Genomic DNA, 22,779 nt, shown 5'->3' on the forward strand with positions numbered 1-22,779 from the left:
GAATGTGAGAGCCAGCATTGGGATGAAAGTACTGGCTCAGGTTCAGACTGTGTGAGGTTTGATCTCAGCTCCATCCCTGTGAAACCTTAAAAACTATCTCCTCTGTACCTCCATTCTCTCAAGTAAAAAGTGGGGAGACTGGCAGTACTTGGGAAAGGGTGGTTTTGAGAATTAAGTTGGACGGAAAACATCTGTAGTCATGCTTGGGGACTCAAATGTTAGCTCTTCTTCCTACAGGGCATCTCCAGTGATGGACCTTGCTAGGAGAAGGCCCTCACTTACTAAAGGTTATCATCTGCCCCTCATACCTTACCCCATTTTAACCAAACATCCTTCTTCCTGGTAATACTAGAGTTACTCTTTCAAATGGACCAGTCACATCTGGTTGAATGACTCAACCTAATTAACACACACACACACACACACACACACACACACACACACACCACTGCCCTTATCACACTCCTCAGGCCCCTGCTGATTTCTCCACATCATAAGAACCTGAGGACCAGCCTGTTTTATGAAGCATATTGATCTCCCCCACCACCCTTTGCCATGCTGAATCCTGTTAAAATCCTGTTAAAATTACCACTCAAGGACTTCCGCTTAGTTCATCTGATCTATTTTGAGCTTATATCCTAGAGTTTCCCCTGAGTCTACTCTCCAGATAGTCCTAGAATTGATAGCTCCAACCCCAGCCATACTCTTCATCAGCCAGTTAGAACACCATTGTTTTACTAGGACTTCCAACAAACATGTCAAAAAAAGGACCTTCTCATTTTCAGCCATAAAATATCAGTTCTACATGTGGATGACTCAGGATGTCAGGGTGTTTGTTTACTTCTGACATTACACTCTCCTCCCTATGTATTATCTATTCAGTCTAAGAAATCTCGATAAGTCAACCTCCACAGCAATGATCCTACTGGTCCCATCCTGTTTAAATACCTGCTGCTAATACCCCAATTCAGCATTTACATACTCTCTCCCCTCAAGTTTTACAATAATCCCCCCCCATTTCCAAGAGCTTAGCTACTACTTCCAAATAAAGTTTCCTTCAGTCCAACTCAGACTATGTTAGCTTGCCTAAATTGTTGCAGTAATTCCCACTACCAACTGGACTGAATATACATTCAAAGTTGTCTCCAATATGGTCCTCCCCTTCCTTTCCAAATGAAATTATCCACAACTCACACAGTCATCTTATGCTCCAGCCAAATGGAATCATATACACTTTCTCAGAATTACACTCTTCTCCTGAAAATGTTTCTGTGTGTTCCAGCTTCCTGTGAATGTCTTTTCTCTACATTGGCTACTGAAACCCTACTCTCCTCCATGAGTTTTCTTTTTAAAATCTGGTTGCTTCTATATATATATTCCAAAATTTCCAAATTAGGTGACTTTTTTTTGTTTGTTTCTGAACTTCACCTTGATTTATATCTTTTTCAAAATTTTATGACATCCCACTTATTGGGTCCTTCCCATGTGTCTAGCACTGTGCTAAGCAACTTAACATTTTGTAATGCAACCTTCCATGGCGACTCTTTGAAACAATTATTGTTATGCCCCCCTTTGTTGGTAAAGACATATCACATGTTGGCGTCCTCAGGAAGCTGACTTGAGCTCAACATTTGGGATGTTTATTAAGGGTGCTCTTGGGGTCAACAGCTATGGGAGTGAAAAGAAGGAAGCGAGAATGAGCAGAGGGAGAAGTTGAGCTGTGATGAAGGTGAATGGCAGCCTCGGGAACCTTACAGGGAGTGAGGATGGTGCTTCAGGTGTGTGTGAGGGTAAGCCAGGCCCTTCTCTAACTGCATCAGTCACTGGATGTGAGCATTGACATGACCTGGAGCAAGGCAGGTGAAGCCTCTACCATGGCACTCCCAGCAGTTAAGACAACAGTCTTTCCCCAAATGGGGATCTGGGCAATGCATCTCTATTTCTGTCACAGGACAGATGGCAGATGGAGGAAAGTGAAGCAATGGCTCAAGGCCACCTAGGTAGTGAATGGTGATGATTAGTCTGGGACTTTGGTCTGACCATGAAGCCTGTTTGTCACCTGTGCTCTTCCACCTCCCTTTTCCTGACAATGATCACAGAGCAGTTCTTATCACAACCAATATTATACTGTTCTATTCCCCTACTAGATTTTTAATTCAAGATTGTCTAAACCATACTTATCATATTAAAAACAATCCTTATCGTAGTAAGTCTTCCTTAATGAAGACTTTTGGTGAAAGATCCCATGGTGAAATGTTAACAGAAAAGCCTCATTTGATGAGAAAAAGGTGACTGATACTTTTTAAATTAAATTCTCTTTTGTTGTTGTTGGAAGTGTCACATATGACATTTCCTCCATTGAGCTCTTCCCGCCCACTCCTGCTCCCCCAGCACATTACCTCACCCCCCTACTGTCTATGTCAATTGTTTATGCGTATATGCATGTATACAAGTCCTCTAGTTGATCTCTTACTCCCCCATCCCATCTTCCCCTGCCTTAATTCTGTCATGCAATGAACAAGGAAAGTACAAATAAATTGTCCCCAAGTTGTACCTCTTGTTGGGTTTATTACGGTAAACTTGGCAATGTGGTACTTCAAGACTTAAGAAAATGGCCAAAGACAGGGTGGGGCACTAGGCACCAGGGGTTAGGTCAGTTGCCTCTTAGGACTGGGGAACCAGGGAGTTTTCAAAATTCCTTCTATCCATCACAGCATGTCCTGAGGGATGTTGAGCCTGTTTGTTCTGAATTGGGCTGATTATGCTATACATCAGCGTAGAAATATTCTTGAGAAGTCATTTCTAGTCCACTGGACAGCTGGTGGAAAGGTGGAGGCCCAGGGCATTGCTCCCCAGACAATAAATGTGAAGAGAAATCAGCCTGAAAAACTGGTCACTGCTGAGCTAATGCCTGGTTGATAAATCATGTGGGGACATTGAACAGCTGCCTGGGAGGTCTATAGGGACATGGATCCCTAGAATGTGAAGATTGAAGGAGGCAGGCAGTGAGTTCATTGAAGGGTAGGTGTCAGTCATCTCTCCTGGACAGCAGAGGAGAGAAACCAGTTATCAAACCAAAGCCAAACAGCTCCAAGGGCAAAAGGGCCTATTCCAGTGGGGCATGTGGTCTAGCTGCTGCGCCCTCTGGTGGCCATAATGCTTAGCCTCTCATAATGTCATTGATGCTGAGTCCTGACAAAGGTTGAGAAGGCATGTACCGAGAGGTGTTTGAAGATACCCCTTCCACACCACACTGTTCTGCTTACCCCTGTTTCTCCATAAAATAACACAAAGGATGGAAGCAGAATGGGTGGTTGTGAAACTACGAAATCAAGTCTCAAACCTTGATGGTCTGACTCCAGAACCTGAATTGTAACTGTGTCACCTTGGACAAGTTATGTCTCTGTGTTCAGTTTCCTTGCCTGTAAAAATGGGAATAATTATACTATTCACATCCTAAGCTAGTTTTTTGGTGATTAAACATGTTAAAATTACAATGGCACTGAGAAGAGTTTTGGAATATTGTTAAGTGCTAAGTAAATATTAACAAAAATAATAGTATGAATATGGGACAGGACAGCTGTTTGCTAAAAGGGTGGATGCAAGATCTGTTTTCTGTGCAGGGTTATCTGAATTCCTTCAGCCATATCTCTTTGTGGCATTTACTCTCATGTATTAGGTGCAGGAGAGAATGTACAAAAATGTATACCTACACTGACTTTCCTTGGGGGCTAAGAATATACCCTAGGAAAAAGTCTCTCATCTCTGATTTTCTGGGTTTGTGCAATAAGTCCAAGCAGCCTCATAAGCAGACACCCCTCCTCTGATCATTCATGAAAGTGGAATACACACAGGGCAGTGTGTCTAAAAGAAGGTATCTTCTCAAAACACCAGTGACATTAGCTTAGAGAGAGATAAAGTGCATCATCTGGCCATTTCCCCAGCAACCCCTGGGAGCTGTGTTTCACAGGTAACAACCCAGACATTGGACTCAGAGCCTTTACTTCAATGTTCTACCTTCATCATTTACTAGCTTTGAGGCATTAGGCAAGTTAACCTCTCTGAACCTCAGTTGCTCAACTGCAAAACTAGAACAATAATACCTTCCTGAGAGGGCTGTTGCAGGCAACAAATGCCTTTAGAAGAACTGGTCATAGAAGGAGGACTAACCATCATGTTCCGAGTGCTCACTGTGTTGTTATGCTCACTGTCTGTGGAGCTGGAACCCAGGGCTGCTCTTACTAATTGGATTCACACTGTGTCTCTCAGCATCAAGACATGTAAAACCAGAAGCTGATTTTATACTTACTAATGGCTCATCATGAACTCTGCGATATGACTATATCGCAAACTCCCACGCTCTTCTCTAAGTTGAGTTAATGGCCAAATGTTTATTTACAGTTTCACACACACACACACACACACACACACACTCTGAAAGCATCTACCATGCATCTGCAATCATGGAGCTCAGCTCTGCAGATATCAGACAGATCTCCCAGCGGCTCCAGATCTCTCCCGTCATTGCTTTGCATAAGGATTCCCTCACTGTGAAGCTCTTCAGGGACAGTCCCTTCTCAGCCTGGGCAAGAGAAGGAACCGTGTGCACTCACTTCCACCAGGGACTTCTTGATGACTCGGCTGATGTCCCTCCTCCACTCGGGGATGTCCGGGTTGTAATCATCCAGGTTTGGAGAAAAGGACAGACGAAGAGATCGAAATTCCTCTGGGGACACAAGAGTAGAGTGATCACTAAAAGTCAAGTAGTTCTCTCAAGAAGTCTGTATACTTTGCATTGTATGCAAAGCCCCAATGGAGGGTCCATTTCCTCCACACTCACCAGAAAGACCCTGCTAGAAGGAAAATCCAATATCCCATTCCTGTTATCTTCCAGCTCCTCTTCTTCCAGACCAAAGCCCTAAACCCTGGTCCCTGATCAGCTCAGAAGCCTTTGTCCATCGTGCCCCAGTTCCAGACTCTGTACTCTTGACATTAAATGACCTGGAGCACCCTGAATGCACCTCAAGTTCATGACCTTGGGCCTTTGTGCACACTATCTCTTGCCTAGAATTCCCATGACTCCCATCTTCCACGCAAAGTTAGAGCACTTACTAAATGAGGGCCCTCTCCCATTTTGTTTTAATTTACCTTTTAATGGCACAACTGCATTTTGCACATACTTTCATTATTATTACCCGATTGCATGCTTATAATTATTATTATAGTCATTCTGTTGCTATTTTGCATGAAAGTTTTATGTAATGGAATTTAAAGCTCCTCAGTTCAGGGGTTTTCTTAGTTGTCTCCGTGATCCCTGAGTTAGTCCCTCTCCTCCAGGAAGTAGGTGGGATTGCAGAAGCAAGGATTTTGCGAGGAGAAAATTGGGGAGAAAGCCAGAGGAACTTGAGTATCGCCAGACTGTGATGCACCCATATGACATTTTAGTGGGAGAGGGGAGGAAGGGTAAGTGGTGGCTATGCAGTTTGTGGGAGGTTCAGAAAGACTGTGGGGGAGTCTTCCAGACAAAGATATCCAGGAATGGATCTGCCCTGGTATTCCTGTCTCAGTCAGTCACTGGTGGGCATCCGCCCATGGAAGATATGGCCTTGGCCCCAGCATGGTGCTGGGTTTTAGAGTTCAGCTGAGAATCTTAACTCAGCTCAGCATTTGACACATGGCTCCACATAGCATGTGGAATACAATTTAGCTGATTCTTACCACAGCCCCCTCATCCCACACAACCCCACAGTGACTTTCTCTGCTTCCTCATGTCTTACACGTTCCCCACTTCAGGACCCTGTTCTTTCCTGGGTTCCTCAATCTGCCCACATTAGTCACATCCTTAGACTATAGCACTCTCAACTTTCTAGTCATTTAGTCTCTCCTGGAACAACCCCCTCCCACCAGCACTTTGGTATCCTCCCTTTCACCAAGTCAAACACCCTCCATCACGTGACCCTGCTTGTCTTTCTCATATTTCTTGCTACTTAAATTATTTTGTTTTTATTGTCTGTTTCCCACTGGAATATAAACTCAATGAAGAAAGGGGTATTGTACTCCTGGCTCTATGAAATAGTTTCCTGTTCATGGTGGCCTTTCAATTCCCATCTATAAATCATTTAATGATTAAATTTTTCTGTTGAATAAATAAATGCATGAATTACAGTGCGGGCTGCCTGTAATTGCTACATTTACTATTTAACAAACACTTCTTGACTTAAGCGGTTCCTTGTGTTTGGGGGTTCAGCAACAAGAGCAGTGTTGTGTACACATTGAGGAAACATAAACACTCACTTGCATTTCCTAACAATGCTAAAGACTCCTGAAACACAAGCTTCCATGACCCCTACATTGTAAGGTGTGCATTAGTGGCAGTCCAAAGATGTCTATTTTCAGAGCTTGACTATTTTACGAGTCACTGGTTACCAATGTGAACACCACCCCATGTCTGTTCTGATGGAGAGCAGTGAAATGCATACTAATTAATAGCCTGGCCAATGGCAGCGCTAGAAAATCACCTGCTGAGTCCTAACTTTTCACTTCAAAGACATGTTTATGTCATTTTCGCTTCCCCAGATCCTCTTGTCAAACTGTAGAAACTTCATCTAAAAGGGAAGATGTTTATCTTAATAAAAGGACACAAATGAGAAAAATTATGAAGCTCCCTCTGAAATTACTTAGCATGTTTAACAGCAAGGAGGAGGGGGTGTCTGAGCAATATTATACTTAAGTTCATTCAACAAATAGAGGATGCATGTGGGAGGGCTGAGAAGGGTAAATATCAATAATACATATGCACATACACATCCACACAAATAAATCCACATATACATACATATCTATAGTAGCTGCTGAGAGAAATTCTACATATTCACATATTCTTTGTTGTATTAAAGAGGTAAACCAGTGCCCTGAAGCATATTAAAGAAAACAATGAAAAGGAGATTTTCTTTCCTCTGGCTTTGGGTGGATAATCTTTCCTTTGTCTAATTCCCAAATATGATGCCTCCCTCAGTGTGACCACAATGGCCTTAATGTTTCCCTCAACTTGACTGCATTCCAGACAGGTTCCTTCCTGACTACAGGTCCCTGATCTCCCTTTTCTAAGAGCATTTACTTTGAAAAACTTGCGATTGTCAACCCTATCTCTGCCCCTTTGAGATATAAATCTTCTAGAAGCCATGAGTAGCTTTCTTGAGGACCAGGGAGCCATGCCTTTGCAATGTCATCATCAAGAAAATAAGACCCCTACCACTGGGGGTGGGGCAGGAGCTTCACTTTCTAAGCACCAATTAGCAAACACTAATGTCCTAATTACATTGATAATCCCCCAAAGTCCTCTAGTGCTTTTCCACTAGCTCATCCCAGAGTTTAAACATCTCTCTGTTATTTAGGTTGAGTTAAATCTTGCCTAACACCTTGTGCTGCAATTTGCCTTTAATATGTCAAAAGTGTCATTAAAATTTTCTAGCTATTCATATGCAATTCTGGACAACTCATATGACTAAAAACAAATTAAATAAAAGTGATGGTTCAAGGACTTGGTTAGAGGAGGGAAAACCACTTCACCTTTTTCAATGAAGATAACCCATCTGAAGGGGTGGCTCTCTTTTGGATTATGTCTTTCAAGGCGTTTTAGGAAGAGGAGCAACTAAGCCAAAAATGGGTGGAGAGTGGTTAGAAATGTTCCCTCTGAATTCAGAGTCTTAGGCTCTGTTTACTATACTTACCTCATATTTTCTCATTTATAAGACAAGGATAATTATAGCATATTTCTCATAAGTCTATCTCAACTCTGTTCAATAAAATAGATCATATATATCAAGTGCTTAGAACAGATGCTGGCAATGGTTCCATCAATGTTAATTACTAGCACTACCATCATTATTGGATCTGTCACTGAACAGGAGAAGAATGGTAAGTCCGTAATTTGCCATTTCTGGGCCACAATTTCCTATTTGAAAAATGACTAGTTGGACCATGTAAGCCCCAAGAATACATAGGGTAGGTTTAAAGTTCTCTCTGTAGTTTTAGTAAGAAAATATTTGACACTCTTCACCAAGGGGACATCTGTGGAAAGAATGGGTCAGTGCCTCTTAGTGACACCTGTGCCATCCAGGAAGATGAGAGGGAAGAAGAGCATCAGATGGAAAAGACAGGAGGGCCAGCGCAGTAGGGTAATCTCAAAAGCACAAGTCCTTGGTATAGAAGCCCAGTTCCACCACTGACTAGACAGAGCGAGTTATTACCCCTCTGCAAATAAATAAATAAATAAATAAATAAATAAATAAATAAGAGACTAATAATTATAACTAGCTAGTTCTTATTAATAGAAAGAAAGAAAAAGGGAGGCGAAGCGTTGCCATCTGGGCAGCTTTACCAGAAAGCTGCAATGTTACATTCCATAGAGAACCACCAGTCCATTCTTTCCAAATCACTGGGGGAAGGGACTGGACAAAGGGGGGATGGATGCATGAGCAATAAAGTTGGAGTGACATAGGGAAGGTGCCTGTTGGTATAATCTGGGAGCAAAAATAATTGGCTAGAGGAAGAGGGGCCATTGCAAGCCCAGGAAAATTGGGGGATACAAAATACCCCAGATAATGGGATACTTCACTCTCTTTTGGCTCTCTTGTTCCTCTGGCCTGGCTCCTGCTTCCTTGCATTTACTCATGTTCTGTCTATAACCATGTGGCACTGGGCTGATGGACTGCAGCTGGGAACACAGGCAAAGCTAGCCTGGGCTATGCGAATATGGAACAGGACCTTGAGCAATAGTTTTAATCCTAGTGCTGCTAAAGACACAGCTGGATTTCTTCCTTGACTGGACAAAGGGAAATGGGACCTTGAAAACTCACGGGTATAATTTCATTCAACTAAAAGCCACTCATTCTCCTGTTCAAGTCTCAGAAAATTTTTTTCTTGTGACGTGGCAAGAACCCCACATTTACCAACAATAGGTGGGGTTGCAGAGAGCTCTCCACCAATAACAATAGTATCACCTATTCTATACTGGGGTTGTTACGAGGATTCAATGTATCCCATAGCATAGAAATGAGTTTAAGGGGGGGAAAAAGAAAAGAAAAAGAAATGAGTAGAGAAGTAAAAAGAAGCAAAAGTTTTCCTCTTGGTTGAACTCTGGCTGGGCCATTGCCTCACTCATGGGACCTTGTGAGGAAAATCACAGCCTTGGTCTACTTTCACTTACTATTGGGCTTATCAATTTCTTGGCAAGGGTGGGCAGTTAGAAGAGAGAGGGGACATTATGAAATCTAATACCCAGCTATGCATGGAATATCCTTCTCAGACACGTTCCAAGTTACTTACAAATTACATTCTGAATTTGAAGGTCAAGTTGGCAAGATGAGAAATGAGAAACAGAACTTGCATCAGAATCAATTAATTCTGGAACTGGGACAATTGATATTATCTGAACCACCAGCTGGTCAGCTGGTAGATCGATCTATCTATCTATCTATCTATCTATCTATCTATCTATCATCTATCTATCTTTCTTCCTTCTTACTTCCTCCCTTTTGTACACTCTCTTTCTGCACAGCACTTATTTCTTTGAAATTCTTTTTTTAGTTTAATTTTCCATACTGCATATGTACCACTTCCATATTAATAAAAGTTTACACTTTTGTTATCCACTAATAAGTGCATCCATCTGAATAGCCTATGCAGAAAAAAAAATTCCCAAATGAGCTTAATTTGTATAAACTGTTTATCCAATCTCCCATTTTCAATCAATAATTCCACCTTTCCAGTTGGGTACATTTTCATTCCATCGTATACTCTGGCGATATTCAACTTCCCCAATGGAGTACAAAATTACAGTGACTTGTTCAAATCAATATCTAGTCTATGATATCTGCCTATTATGACCCTTCCATGTCTATTAAACTAGCACAGTTTTTATGATACAGATTTGTGTAAAATATTTTCAGAGTATTTAGATATTGATAGATTCCTTTTAATAACCAAGACTTTTAACGTTGAATTTTATAGGAAGCCTCAATATTAACCATTTTCTTTTATAATCAGTTTAGCTATTCAAACACCACCAAAATGCCAAATGGAATGAAAGTCTTACACATAATGAAGCTCATCCTACCCAAGGCGAGTGAGCAAATGGATGGAGACTTTATGTGCACCAGAGCTACACTGAGAGAAAACAAAACAAAACAATAAACCCTCTGAGGTCATGTGACTATTTTGCTGGTGAACCACATTTTCAATTGAGTCAGGTCTGAAATCTCTCATCTCTATAGTTAACATTAATTCAGCTGAAAAGAAGCCCATTTTTTTTTTATTACTTTTGAAACTATACATGTAAATTCAGCCTAAACTGAGAGTACACGGCCCACATGTACTGAGGAGACCAGACCTGACTCAGCTATTTCTCAATCACTTTCCTCTGTGTTCTGGTTAGAGGTCATAAGCCGGATGGCCTCTGGCACTCTGGTACTGAGTAACCTCTGAGCAGAAAGGGCAACAATGAATCAATGCAGAGTACTCACCATACACTGCAATGGTCTTGGTGTCTTGCAAAATGGCATTCCCAGCTGAGACCTGTACTGTGATGGTATTCATCCCTTCAGAGGTAAACTTGAATGATATGCTGCCTTCCAAGGTGATCAAGGGCTAAAATAAACAAAAGCATGGAGTAAGGGCAAAGATACACACACACACACACACACACACACACACACACACACACACGCACACACATATTATTGATTTCTGAGAAGAAGGGAGTCGGGGAGAGAGATAGAAAGATCAATGGTGAGAGAGAATGACGAATTTATTGCCTCCTACATATCCCCTACTGGGGATCAAGGCCGCAACCAAGGAATCAAACCTTGACCTCATGTTTCATAGGTCGACGCTCAACCACTGAGCAACAGTAGCCGAGTCAAAGCTCTTCAGTTATAGATGAGAAAGCCATCAGCATCTTAAATCAGTGAGGCTCTTTCTGGTGACATCTGACTCCATCCATACCTCCCCATCATCTCAAGTCTAAACCAGAAAGGGGCTATAGAGCCATGACCCCAAGCAACCCTGCCCATGCCTTCTGAATTTGTCACTTCTCTTCCAGCACCATACTGAGGGTTGGGAAGATCAATGCATTGTGCTTGTTGGTGGGATATGTGTGTCTTTATGAATAATCTACTCATATTAAACAGATCCTTTTATTTAAGTAAATGATCAGATCAGACCAAAACAGAGGGCTCATATGAACCCAGATATAAGCAGCAGACACTGAAAATCGACAAGCTGCCAGTTGTTTATCTCCAGGGATACTAGTCAAAATAAATTGCAATGGAACACAGCAACCATGAACACCAAAACCACAGTAGTTAACAGGAGCGGCCTGGCATGCCCGGGGTTCCTTTGAGAGGCCTATCAGCATCCTGGAAGCAGCTTCCATGGCAACAAGTACTAATTGGATGGTGGTTTGAGGACTCAAACAAACAAATAAATAAAGACAATGACTTGGAGCAGTGCCTGTGCTCCAATTGGATGCCAGGGTCCTGAAGGAAAAGATAATTAGCCTATGACCTCCCTCAACTCACTTCCCACAATCGTTCCTTTCCTGTCTTTTTATAATTAATTTTAAAATCAAAATTCACTTAATTCCCTGGATGGCAGAGGGGAGATGAAAGCCAGCATAAGAAGGTTGCTCAACACGATCTATTGAAAATGTGGTTTTCTGCTAAAAGGTAAATAATAGGAGATAGATAATAACATTGTTTAGGACTTTTACCTTCCAAGGCTAGCTTTAAATAACATAGATTTCTACTCTCTCACTATGGGTCATGTACTCTCAGTTTGGGCTGAATTTACGTGTATAGTTTCAGAAGTTAAAAAAAAAAATGGGCTTCTTTTCAGTTGAGTTAATGTTAACCTGTAGAGATGAGAGGTTCCTTCCACTGACAGGCTTGTAGCAGGGCTAGAGAGGGGTGTTTATCGTTGGCCTATGCAAAATTGTCTGGAATTAAAGCCAAAGTTCAGCTTTGGAGTCGAATAATATTTGCATTAAAATAAAATGCATTGCATCAGAACAGTTAAGTCATCAAGAGACAATGACTCTGCTGGAAGAAGATAGGGCTTCCAGTCTAGGAGAGTCTGTCCAGTGCCCTGTTCTGGTGGACACTCTGGGGCCTTAGTGTTCCTGCCAAAATTTGGAAGCAAATTTTAATTTATGAGAATAGAGTGAGTTCAAAACTAAAGCAGAGCATGTGGCCAGGTATAAGAAGAATAAGAATCTGTGTAGGTATCAGAAGGCCTTGGATCTGAATCCAGCATGAAGCAGCTGAATGGGATTGGAGCAGCCCACTCTGTCCACCTCATCCTCACTTTTGTTCATCTGCCAAACAAAAGACACAGAGCAAATGAGGTGAAGGTCTCTACTGGTTTAAAAATGGCCGCTAACTTTTGATCGCAGGGGATGTTTTGGGAAAACAGAAAGGGTAAAACTGACCTAAAGAAGTTGGCATGTCTGATGCAGGCTGAGGAGGCCATCTGGGAGGCTGGGTGGTAATGGGAATTGGGGGGCACAGGAGACTTGGTTGGAAAGTTTGTAAGGAAGACATTCTGAGAAAAGAGAAGTGTACTGAAGACAGCATGACCTATTTATCAGAATTCTGACTTAGAGGAGTGCCAGAGTTGGCACCCCTAATTATTCCTTGAACTTTCCAAACAAGTCCGTGCACTAGCAGACCCCTGGGTGTTTACTGGAATCCTTATGCTTAATCTTTGGGTGTCCTTGCTTAAAGGACACTGCAAACAATGTGCCCTCCCAATATTACTTATCCTATTGATCGTATCTAAAAGATAAACTTTATTTCAAACTGCTGTTACAATAAAAGCCTAAGGAGGCAAGTGATTGAGGTTGCCTGGTTCCTTTAGCCAGGCAGTCTCTTAGCTCTCTCTTTCACAGCAAATGTTGTGTCAGAGTAATCATTCATCTATAGTTCAGGTTCTGCTGGTCAACCTTGGCAAATGGGCATCTGTTGCTTTTGCCTGGCCCATACCATTCACCTATTTTCCTTTTGGGGACCATTCCCTCCCTTGTCTTGGTTCATGTGATTCTCAGGAGGCTGACTTACACATCTCTTTCCACCCCAGCACTGACCAAGACCTGGCCAATCACAGTCCATCCCAGGACTTGTGTCAGAACTTTGCAGAAAGAGTTTGTTTTCTCTGCTGAGCTGTGTGGGTGTAAAGCTTGGGCTGCTGCAAAGGGTCACTGCAAAGGAAGGGCAGCCACACAGAGGAAGGCAGAGACAAGAAGTAGGGGGTGGCATGGTGAGAGAAACAGAGATAGACAGAGAAACAGAGACAGAGAGACAAAGAGATATATTGATGCTCTAAGGGCCTATGGGCCCTGAAGCTAGGAACCTCCACCCCCAGACTCAAGTTCCACAAGCCATCTCATTTCTTTTCTGCTTCAGCCAGTTGGAGTTGAGCTGCCACCAGCCCCTATGCATGTTGTTTCCAGAGTGACCCACCTCCGTGTTGTTCCCGTACCACCACACGTAGGTGAGGGTGCCCACTTGGCTGGGCCACAGCACGGCAGTTGCGTTGACCTCTTTGTTCTTTGTGGTGACAAAGGGCAGGGCCAGGTGCACATGCTCCAGGGGACCTGAGGCACAAGAGGAAAGAAGCAGGATGGAGAGAGAAGAGCTTTTTCTGCTCTACCCTCTCTACTCTAGAAAGGATAGTATGATTCATTCTGATGCCTCCAGAACACAGCAGTCATGCCCCTGAGAAAAGTGCTCTGGAGTTTTTGCTATGTTGGAGAACAGGATATAGTGTGAATAACTACATCTCAACATTTTCCATTTACAGATTTTCTTCCAGGTCTAAAATGTCTGAATTGCTTATGTGAAAAAGTTTAAAAATTAATAAATAATATATGAAGTTTTTAAATAAACAGGCATAATAGGAGGTTTCACAGGGAAACAGAGAGTCTTTTCATGAGGTTATATCCTTGGTGATAAATCAGGATTGTGAAAAATCTCACAGACACCATTTTGTGTGGTGAGAGAAGAAAGGTACTTATTCTTTATTATTTACTGGATTTTAAAGATCTGTGTGTGTGTGTGTGTGTGTGTGTGTGTGTGTGTGTGTGAGAGAGAGAGAGAGAGAGAGAGAGAGAGAGAGAGAGAGAGAGAGAGAGAGAGAGAAAGAAAGAGAGAGACACACACAGTGAGTTTGGGGGTGGCATAGGGGGTGGGGCAGCTTGTCTGTAACCAGCTGGTTAGGCAAGCATGGAACAAACTGTGCTTGGTGTTGAGTTAAGCTTGTCCAGGACAAAGGCATACCTGAGCTCTCTGGTTCTCAGCTTCTCAGGATGTGCTAAACTAAACAAAAGATGATGCTATTGATTGAGGCCCTTTATACCAGAAATCTTAATCAGATGAACAAATCCACAAACATACCAATATCTTCCTCCTCCTCCTCCAGAACCTCTCAGACCTTTCCTAGGAACCCTGACTGTTCCTTTGAGTCACTGTTCCCAAGAAAAATGTGGTTTCCTCTGAGGTTGAAAATGACAGAAATCTATCATCTCCACAATTATTACATGAGGTGGAGAAGAAGGGGGTGCTTCGGGGTTTTCATCTGGTCATCACCGCCTCGTTTTCTGCTTGACCTTTACATGTGTTTTCTGGTATACTGTCTCTGCCTCCACATGCTCTTCTGCTGAGTAATATCACCCACGTCCTGACCCTCAACTGCCAACCACATGCTAGGGGCTCCAAAACCACCTTCTGGACTCCAGACTCAATTAGCAGCCAAAGGGTTCAGAGAAATGCAAGATTCATTCTATATTCTCTATCTGTCGAATAAAACCAGTGTTTATCCAGGGGAGCAACCCAGAAGTAGAAAGTCAATCTAGATCACTTATTTCTTACCTCCCACATCCATTTAGGCAACCATTTATTTGGTTTCAGAAATAATGTCTCCAATAGGGCTCTTCTCACCCACCCCAATTCTGCCCTGATTCATGCACTAATCACCTACCCACCCCCCCACACACACGAACACACACACACACACACACACACACACACACACACACACACCTGGACCATTACTACTCTCTCACTGACTTCCTGCCTTTAACATATCCCTACCTGATCCACCTACATGTCCAAAGCCTGCCTCCCTCAATAATACATAAAGGCACCCAGTGCCAGGTGTATCAGCACCTAGAATACAATGCAGGCTCCAAGGTGAAGGTAGGTCAAGCACATGGACTTTGAGGGAGAGGTGGCTCTCCATGTTGGAGGAAGAGTAAGAAAGCCCAAACAGCTGCAATGCAGAGATGGAGGAAGGAGTGGAAACCAATGAGATCTAAGAGGTATTCAGGACACGTAGCATGTCGGCTGGGTAGGCCTTGAACTATATGTGTTTGTGCAGCTTCATTCTTGCATGTATCTACATTACATGAACATATAAAGCATGGTGATGGTGAGGTACCTTCTCACCCTCCAAGTATTCTTCAGAGAGATTTTCCTAGAAAGCCACGTGATTATGCTATTCACTTGCTCAAAATTAAAACCCACATTCCCTAATTATAATAATGATAGCTAACACATATTGATGCAACATTTGTGACACAGGGAACACAGGCTGCCAACTTTGGGAGGATAAGAGCCCTGAGCATTGACCTTTATTGATAAGGCTCGCACAGTTTCCAAGACATAGCAGATACTTGAACGTTCGCTGGGTAACAAATAATATAATTTCCTGTCACTGCTTTTGTCCATGCTTCTCTCTCTTTATAGAATTTGAAGCTTTGTGACCAGCATACAGAATAGAATTGACTTTCTGGCTTAGAAGCCATCCGATGGAAAGTCGTTGGTCATAAGTCAGAATGGTTCAATGAGGTGATCAAAGGCAGGACTCCTGGGGGACAGCTGTGCACCACACATTCTGCTAATGACTCTTTATTGCCCTTTCATCCTTACAACAACCTCATGGAGCAGGCACTACTGTCATCCCCATGTAGAGCCCAACAAACAGAGAAAGGTGACCTTCCTTGATTTCAGGATGTGAACTAAAGCAACTCAATTTCAGAGTCTGTGCCCTGCCAGCTAAAATTGCTTGATAAAACTCTCCCATTTTAACAAACGAGCTATGAAGAGTCACTAGTTACTGATGATTTAACCATGATCCAGGCACTGGAAAAAGAACTGGACACATGCCGAAACTGGTTTGGCTCAGTGGATAGAGCATTAGCCTGTGGACTGAAAGGTGCTAGGTTCAATTCTGGTCAAGGGCATGTACCTTAGTTGCCGGCACATCCCCAGTGGGGGGTATGCAGGAGGCAGCTGATCGATGTTTCTCTCTCATCGATGTTTCTGGGTTTATCCATCTCCCTTCCTCTCCATAAAAAATCAATAAAATCTATTAAAAAAAAAAGAACTGGACACATGCTTGCAGGTTTTGCATGGCTTCTGCTAGTCCTGTTTGCTCCAGAAGGCCATGCCATGTCCAACCCCATGGCCTTAGCTTTTACACCTTTCTTATGGCACCTGCCAGATTTGCAGGCTCAGTTCTAGGGTCCCCTCTTATGCACCAGTTGTTCTGACTCCCCAGATCTGAGTTACATGAATCTGCTGGGATGCAAGTATAATACTAGACCAGCTCTGCTAGTTCCATTCTAAAGGGGTTCGTTTTCTTGGTATCTGTCACATGGGAGCTCTTAACAATATTTTAAAGTCAGCACACACAGGAGGATGTCTGTGATTCCTGTTAGTGACAAAACTGAATCTTGTTACTAAAATATAGTCATTCATTCCTTGTAATAGTTGTTGAGTGCTACCACCTGTTGGACATTGTTCTCAGTGCTGGGACAGCTGGTACTAGTTGGACCTTACGTGTTAATGAGGGAGATAGGCATGGGGTCAGTGAGAGAAGCATACGGTATTTGGATCTTTGGTAGGCTGGACAAAGAAATTATGTCAGAAGAAGAAACAACATTTGAGCAGTGACCTGAATCAAGTGCAGGAGGGCACTAGGTGTCCATTTGTGATGATCTGGGTTGAGGAAAGAGCAAATGCACAGACACCAGGGAGGAAGCCTGCCCTCCATGTGTGAGGAATAGCAAGAATGAGCTGCAGTGCAGATGGAGGGGACTGGAAGCCCCTGAGATATGAGAGGCATTCAGGACGCTCAGCATGCTGGCCTTGTACAGTCTCAAGTGTGCAAGTGTGTGCTTGCATGAACTCATTGCTGCATATTTAGACGTTCCATGCTCATATGAATGTGTGCTATCTATCTTTCAAACTCCCACATCCTCTTGTATTCATTTACTTTGTATGTGTCAAATATACCGAATAGACTACACCTACTTTCTGCTGCCTCAAAGCCTACTCTTTAACATCTCTTTTCTGCACATAGAGTGAGGTCTGCCTACTGGATCTAGGGAAGTGAACCTCTAGCCCTTGGAGGCTCTAGTGGACTTGCTGTACCAAGACAGGAGCTGAACAAGCTGGCTGATGCCTCTCCATCACACAGGTGCCTGCAATGCTCCGTAGGAACGGCAGGTGGCAGTGTGTCACTCCATATGAATCTTCCTGGCAGGGTGGCAGAGGGAACTGCAGAACTGTGGGAAGGAGGTTTCCCTGCTCTTTTCATGTTTAGCCCTCCTGTGCTGCGTGGAACAGCTGGCATCTGAGACTGGTCATTGTGTGTGTGTGTGTGTGTGTGTGTGTGTGTGTGTGTGTGTGTGTGTTCTAGAGACCTCCTCTGACCACCAAATTAAATATTGTGTATGCATCATATTTCTGTTTGTCAGAAGTGTTTCAAAATCCATCAGAAGAAACAAAAGCATAAAAGTATAAAGATGAGATCCTAAAACAGAGCTCCTTGAATTTCAGCAAGTATAGGATCATCCTAATATGTTCAAGTAGGTTTTATGCTGCCACACTTGCTGGAGTTTTAATTCAGTGGGTCTGGGATGGGGACACTACATTTTTGTCATGTCAGGCAAGGGGCAGGAGGGAGAGACCCAGGTTGAAGGAAGGGAGTTGGATAAGAAGGGCAGAGGGCAGGCCTGGCAAGCAGAGCTCAGAGTTGCTCCTATGAACACACTAATTCCCACTGCATATGCTCCTCTGTGATCACTGAGTCTCAAGCTTTGCTGGTGGACACAGCGCAGCAGATCAGGCTCCACAGAATCTTTCAGAAACAAACTGCACTCAGAGAAAAGGAGCCAGGAGTTCAGGGGTCAGGAGTTCAGCCACTGGACCACCCAGTAACCCATTCAGTTCACGTTCAGTTTTTGAATTTTTTTTTCTTCTAAATGCCAAACCCTACCCCACCCTGGCACTGTGACACTGAAAATTTTCAGGATACCCTTCAGGTTTGAGATTTTAGAAAGTAAGAGTCAATGATGGGCTTGTCCTGATTCCCTATTAGCTTAAAAGAGTGTCAAAGTCACAGAACTTCTCCAATTCTTGTTTTCTCATCTGAAAGGGCCCATGCTGCCTGCCAGGGTGTCAGGTAGAGGGGTGGGGATAAGAGAAGGCATCCCTGTGCACAGTAACACATACTGTGGCTATGGCGTTTAGGAAAGAGGCATCCAAGAACACAAGGAAAATGCTCCTGACATGAGTTTTGGATGGATGTGAATTAATGAAAGTTGTAACATAATCCTCTTTAATACTGTTAGTGCAAAAGAGTTAATTTTTGTCTCCAGGGCCAAGTTTAGGAAGGGGTTTGATTATATGAGGCATGCTAATCTAACCACTTAATCAAAAATGAGTCTAATAAAATTAAAATCAGAACACAAATCTTTCCATTACAAATCACCTTTCACCAAGGTTAAGGTCAAATCATTTAGTGGCTCAACTAGGCTAATGAGACAAAAAAAAAATGCAAGTGAACAGGGAACCTCATTTCGCTTAGCAACTGTGGCTTCAGCAACTGTGATTGTTAAGGAGAATTGCTCTCTAACAAAAATCCCACTTACAGAACTGTGGACAATGATAGGCAGCTTAGAAAGTAACCTTTCTCAGCAAATGTGTTGTCACTTGGTTGCAAGTTATCTTAACAACCAATGCTTGCTTTGTATTTTTTTTTTAATTTATGACCATTCCTATGATATTATCACTTGAGATTTTTTGTTGGTAAGAGGCAATTCCAGAAAGCCTGAGTAGACAGCTGAGGAATGGCAGTCAGCAGGAAGGGAGCCTCTGAGGTGGGTCTTGAACCTACATCATTGCTTAGCAAATGCACTGCTTCTAACTTCAATACGCATACTCCTTCAGGACAATCTGCAAACACGTGGAACGGGGAGAAAGGCTGATTGAGATGTAGTTCCTCAAACCCCGAGCCACTGTTGACAGTGACCATAACCTTAATGATCAAGAGCTGGGTTTTGAGGCAGGTAGGCCTGAGTCTGAAATATGGCTCTGCCACATGGTAAGTCTACAAATTCAAATGGATTATTTAATCTCTTGGGAGCTCACTGTCCTTTGAAAGCAGGATTTCCAATAGTGCCTGCTTCATGAGGTTGTTTTGAGGACTGAGCTTCTATACATAAAGAGACTGCCTAGTGCAAAGCCTGGTGCACAGTAAAAATTGAACATTTTTAAATGAAAAGAAGAAGGTCGAGTTGGCAACCTGGGACTTTGTAAAACTTTGTTCAAACCCAAGGAAGGCAGAGTGTCTCTTCGAAGGCCCTGTGTCATGAGGTTCCAGAGAGAAAGATGAAGAGTCGCTGACAGAACAGGATTCTTCAGGAGCCCAGCAATCTCCTGGGGTCCCCTAAACAGTGTGACCTCCACTGGATCACAGCAGCTTCAAAACATCTGGCAGTACATTCTCACTCAATTTGGTTCAACAGGCATGGGACAGGTGAGAGGCATGGAATATTGCCTGTCCTTAAAACTCTTGGCATAAAACTTGAAATTCACTTGAACAAGACCATTCATATAAAAGAGCTACAGTCATTTTGATGTAAACTCTTTCTCTAGGAACTTAAACAAGTCCTTTACCTCTGCAGGAACATTGACAAACCTACTTTAAAAGGCATTTGTGTCACTGTTATTACTCAACATGCCTGAGAAGTTGTCATGGACTCACAAGACTTAGCATACCCTTAGATCCCTCAATGGGAAAAGCATTAACACTTCTTGGAGCTGTTTCCTAGTGTAGTTTCCTTATCATTGTTTACCCTCTTTCCTTCTATGCCAACTTCTCTCTAACAACAAATCATCCCCAGACCAGGGAACACTTTTTTTTTTTTTTAAGGAGCAAAAAAATTAAATAAAAGAGAGAGAGAGAACTCACGAACAACAGTGTGTGTGGGGGGAAGGGGTGTGGGTGGAGATGGAGAAGGGAATAGGGGGATAAATGGTAATGAAAACACAAAATAAAGACATTTTAAAGAGAGCAAAACTCTAAAAGAATATTAATAGTGAGATATAATGTAGGGAAGAATAATCAAAGTGGGAGAAATTCCTTTACCAATGCTAATTATCAATGCTTTAGATTGAGCCATACATGTGGTTGGTTTTCAAACATTTCTGATCTCCCCCCAAAAAATTCATATTCAATCAAATAGCTTAGCAAGTTGCTCAGGCCAACCCCCCAGACATAGGGATTGTATCTCGGGTGTCCAGGTACCTCAATGAGGCCCAGCAAGTGCAATGAAAAAATCTGAAGCAAAGCAGAAGCCAAGATTATTCAGATTCCACTCCCTGATTTCCTTCTTACTTCCTCCCCACTGGACTCTCTTATTCTCCCTCCCCCTCCTGCTGCAATGTAACGAACTAATAAGCTTCTTCTAGATATGAAATTCTAGAACATATTTTAAAAGGACACAATATTTAAATGATGTCATAAATCAACAACAGTAATAACATACAAGTTACATGTAAGTACAGGACGGCGCTGTCAGACCCGAGACTGTTGTCCACCCGCACGGTCACTCGGAAAATGCCCACATTGTGATAGACGTGTTTGATCCCGTCTTCCATGGAGCTGAGGTTGACATACGACACTGCAATGCCATCACCGAAGTCCACTTGGATGAATGTCCTCTGAACGTCGCCCTAAAAAACAGCCCAACGTCAGAGGAAAGGGGTTTGTACCAGGGTGCTTTGCTCGGGGCTGGGGTTTGTCCTGGTTGCTGGCTCAGAAACAATGGCAGCCCTGGCTCCCTCCCAGAGCTGGGGGGATCTATTTGTGGGTGAGAGAATCCCTGTGACAATCTGCAATAGCCTAGTGGCTCAACTAAGCTAATGAATGAGACAAAAAAAAAAAAAAAAAGCAAGTGAACAGAGAAGCTCAACAAACTGTTATAATAGACATAGGAGCAAATAGTGATCTGTAAAATTATATACTGAACCAAATGACTATAAAAACAATGCAACTATAGAAGATCTGCAATGCCCCTTTGCTAAATTTCCTGCAGGTGGGTAGGAAAACATAAGGTCTGATTTCTAAAATCACAGATCTGTAAAAAATAATAATAATAATAATAAAACAACAATAAACAAACATAGAACAAAAGACAAGAACAACAAAAACCTTTGGGACATTTCTTAGACCCAACTGACAAACACCAGCTTCCACCACACACAGCCTATGCTATATTACACTTTTATTTGTTCTGTTAGTTTTTCCCATTTTCAGGGGGAAGTGAAACCTTTTGAACTAGAAATGTATTTTCGATTAAGTGAGGTTCATATGGTATCATATTTTGAAAAGGCCACATTTAAAATGCTGACATTTAAAAGATTAATTCACAGGGAAAGGAAAAGCAGTTCAAATCCTATGAATCTAAGGGACCTGCTCTTCTGATCTATGCCAGGCCAAGCATTGTGAGGGGGGAAAGAAATTCCATTCACAACTGCAGAACCAATATCTACAAGCCTAGACATTGTGCAATGACTTGGATCACTAATAAATATACCTGTCAACCATTCTTGATGACTTGTCCTTCATTTGAACAACCAATGTGGATTGATCAATTTATCTTTCTCTTTCTGGTCAGTTTCCACTCCCATGTTTTCTGAATTTTCAACAGAGTTGCTTCCAGCCAAGCCTCGAAGATCCCATCTTTAAATCTATTCCCATTATTTGGGACATATGTCTCAGGGAGATAGCAGGGATAGTTAGGGATATATTACATGGTAACAAAACAAACAATATAGTTTTTGAGAGAGGAGGATGGGAGAGAGATAGGATATGGAGGGTAAAAAGAAATGAGGGAGAGAGAGATGATTCTTTGTGGGGACAGAGTAGACTTCAGGGCATCAGCATTTGTGAGACCCGGGCCTCCTGATGTGGGCATAGGCCTCTAAACTTAGTACTTCAAACTAGGATGCAATAGCCTCAAGGGGTCTAGTCTGACAGTTGACAGAAGCAGATTCATCCCTGCTGTTGTTGCTTTGCCCACTCAAGTGGAACAAACTGGATCCTATGACTTTGCCTTTAGGAGCTGGGTAAGCCCAATATACTGTAACTCCAGGACTTTGGGCTCACCTGACATCAGCTTCTGAATTCCTTGGGATATAATTATCATCTGAGGCAGGGATGCCAACTCTTTTCAGAGATTAAGAAACAGGGCAAAGGGAATACTGCCAGAGTCCTAGGTCACCATTTGAGTAGGCAACCCAGCCTGGCTTTAAAAGGCTGTCTGCTTATCCATCTATCCATCCATCCATCCATCCACCCATCTACCCATCCACCCACCCATCCATCCATCCAACCAACAATCCATCCATCTAACCACTCAAATGATATTTATTG

At 42.6% G+C, this 22,779-nt stretch overlaps 1 protein-coding gene across 4 annotated transcripts in view; it reads right to left on the reverse strand.

Annotated features, from left to right (window-relative positions):
* The window catches only part of SORCS1 (sortilin related VPS10 domain containing receptor 1), a 434,488-nt gene that overhangs the window by 20,484 nt on the left and 391,225 nt on the right, over nt 1–22,779 (reverse strand). For all 4 annotated transcript variants that reach the window (XM_036438961.2, XM_036438959.2, XM_036438958.2 and 1 more), the window contains exons 19-22: nt 20,891–21,077; nt 13,518–13,651; nt 10,524–10,647; nt 4,614–4,726 (exon numbers count right to left, since the gene is read on the reverse strand). In XM_036438961.2, the coding sequence (XP_036294854.1) occupies nt 4,614–4,726; nt 10,524–10,647; nt 13,518–13,651; nt 20,891–21,077 (558 nt within the window). The remainder of the gene's footprint in view (nt 1–4,613; nt 4,727–10,523; nt 10,648–13,517; nt 13,652–20,890; nt 21,078–22,779) is intronic.

The sequence above is a fragment of the Pipistrellus kuhlii genome, unplaced genomic scaffold, assembly GCF_014108245.1.
Source record: "Pipistrellus kuhlii isolate mPipKuh1 unplaced genomic scaffold, mPipKuh1.p scaffold_m20_p_15, whole genome shotgun sequence".
In the NCBI taxonomy this organism is placed as follows: Eukaryota; Metazoa; Chordata; class Mammalia; order Chiroptera; family Vespertilionidae; genus Pipistrellus; species Pipistrellus kuhlii.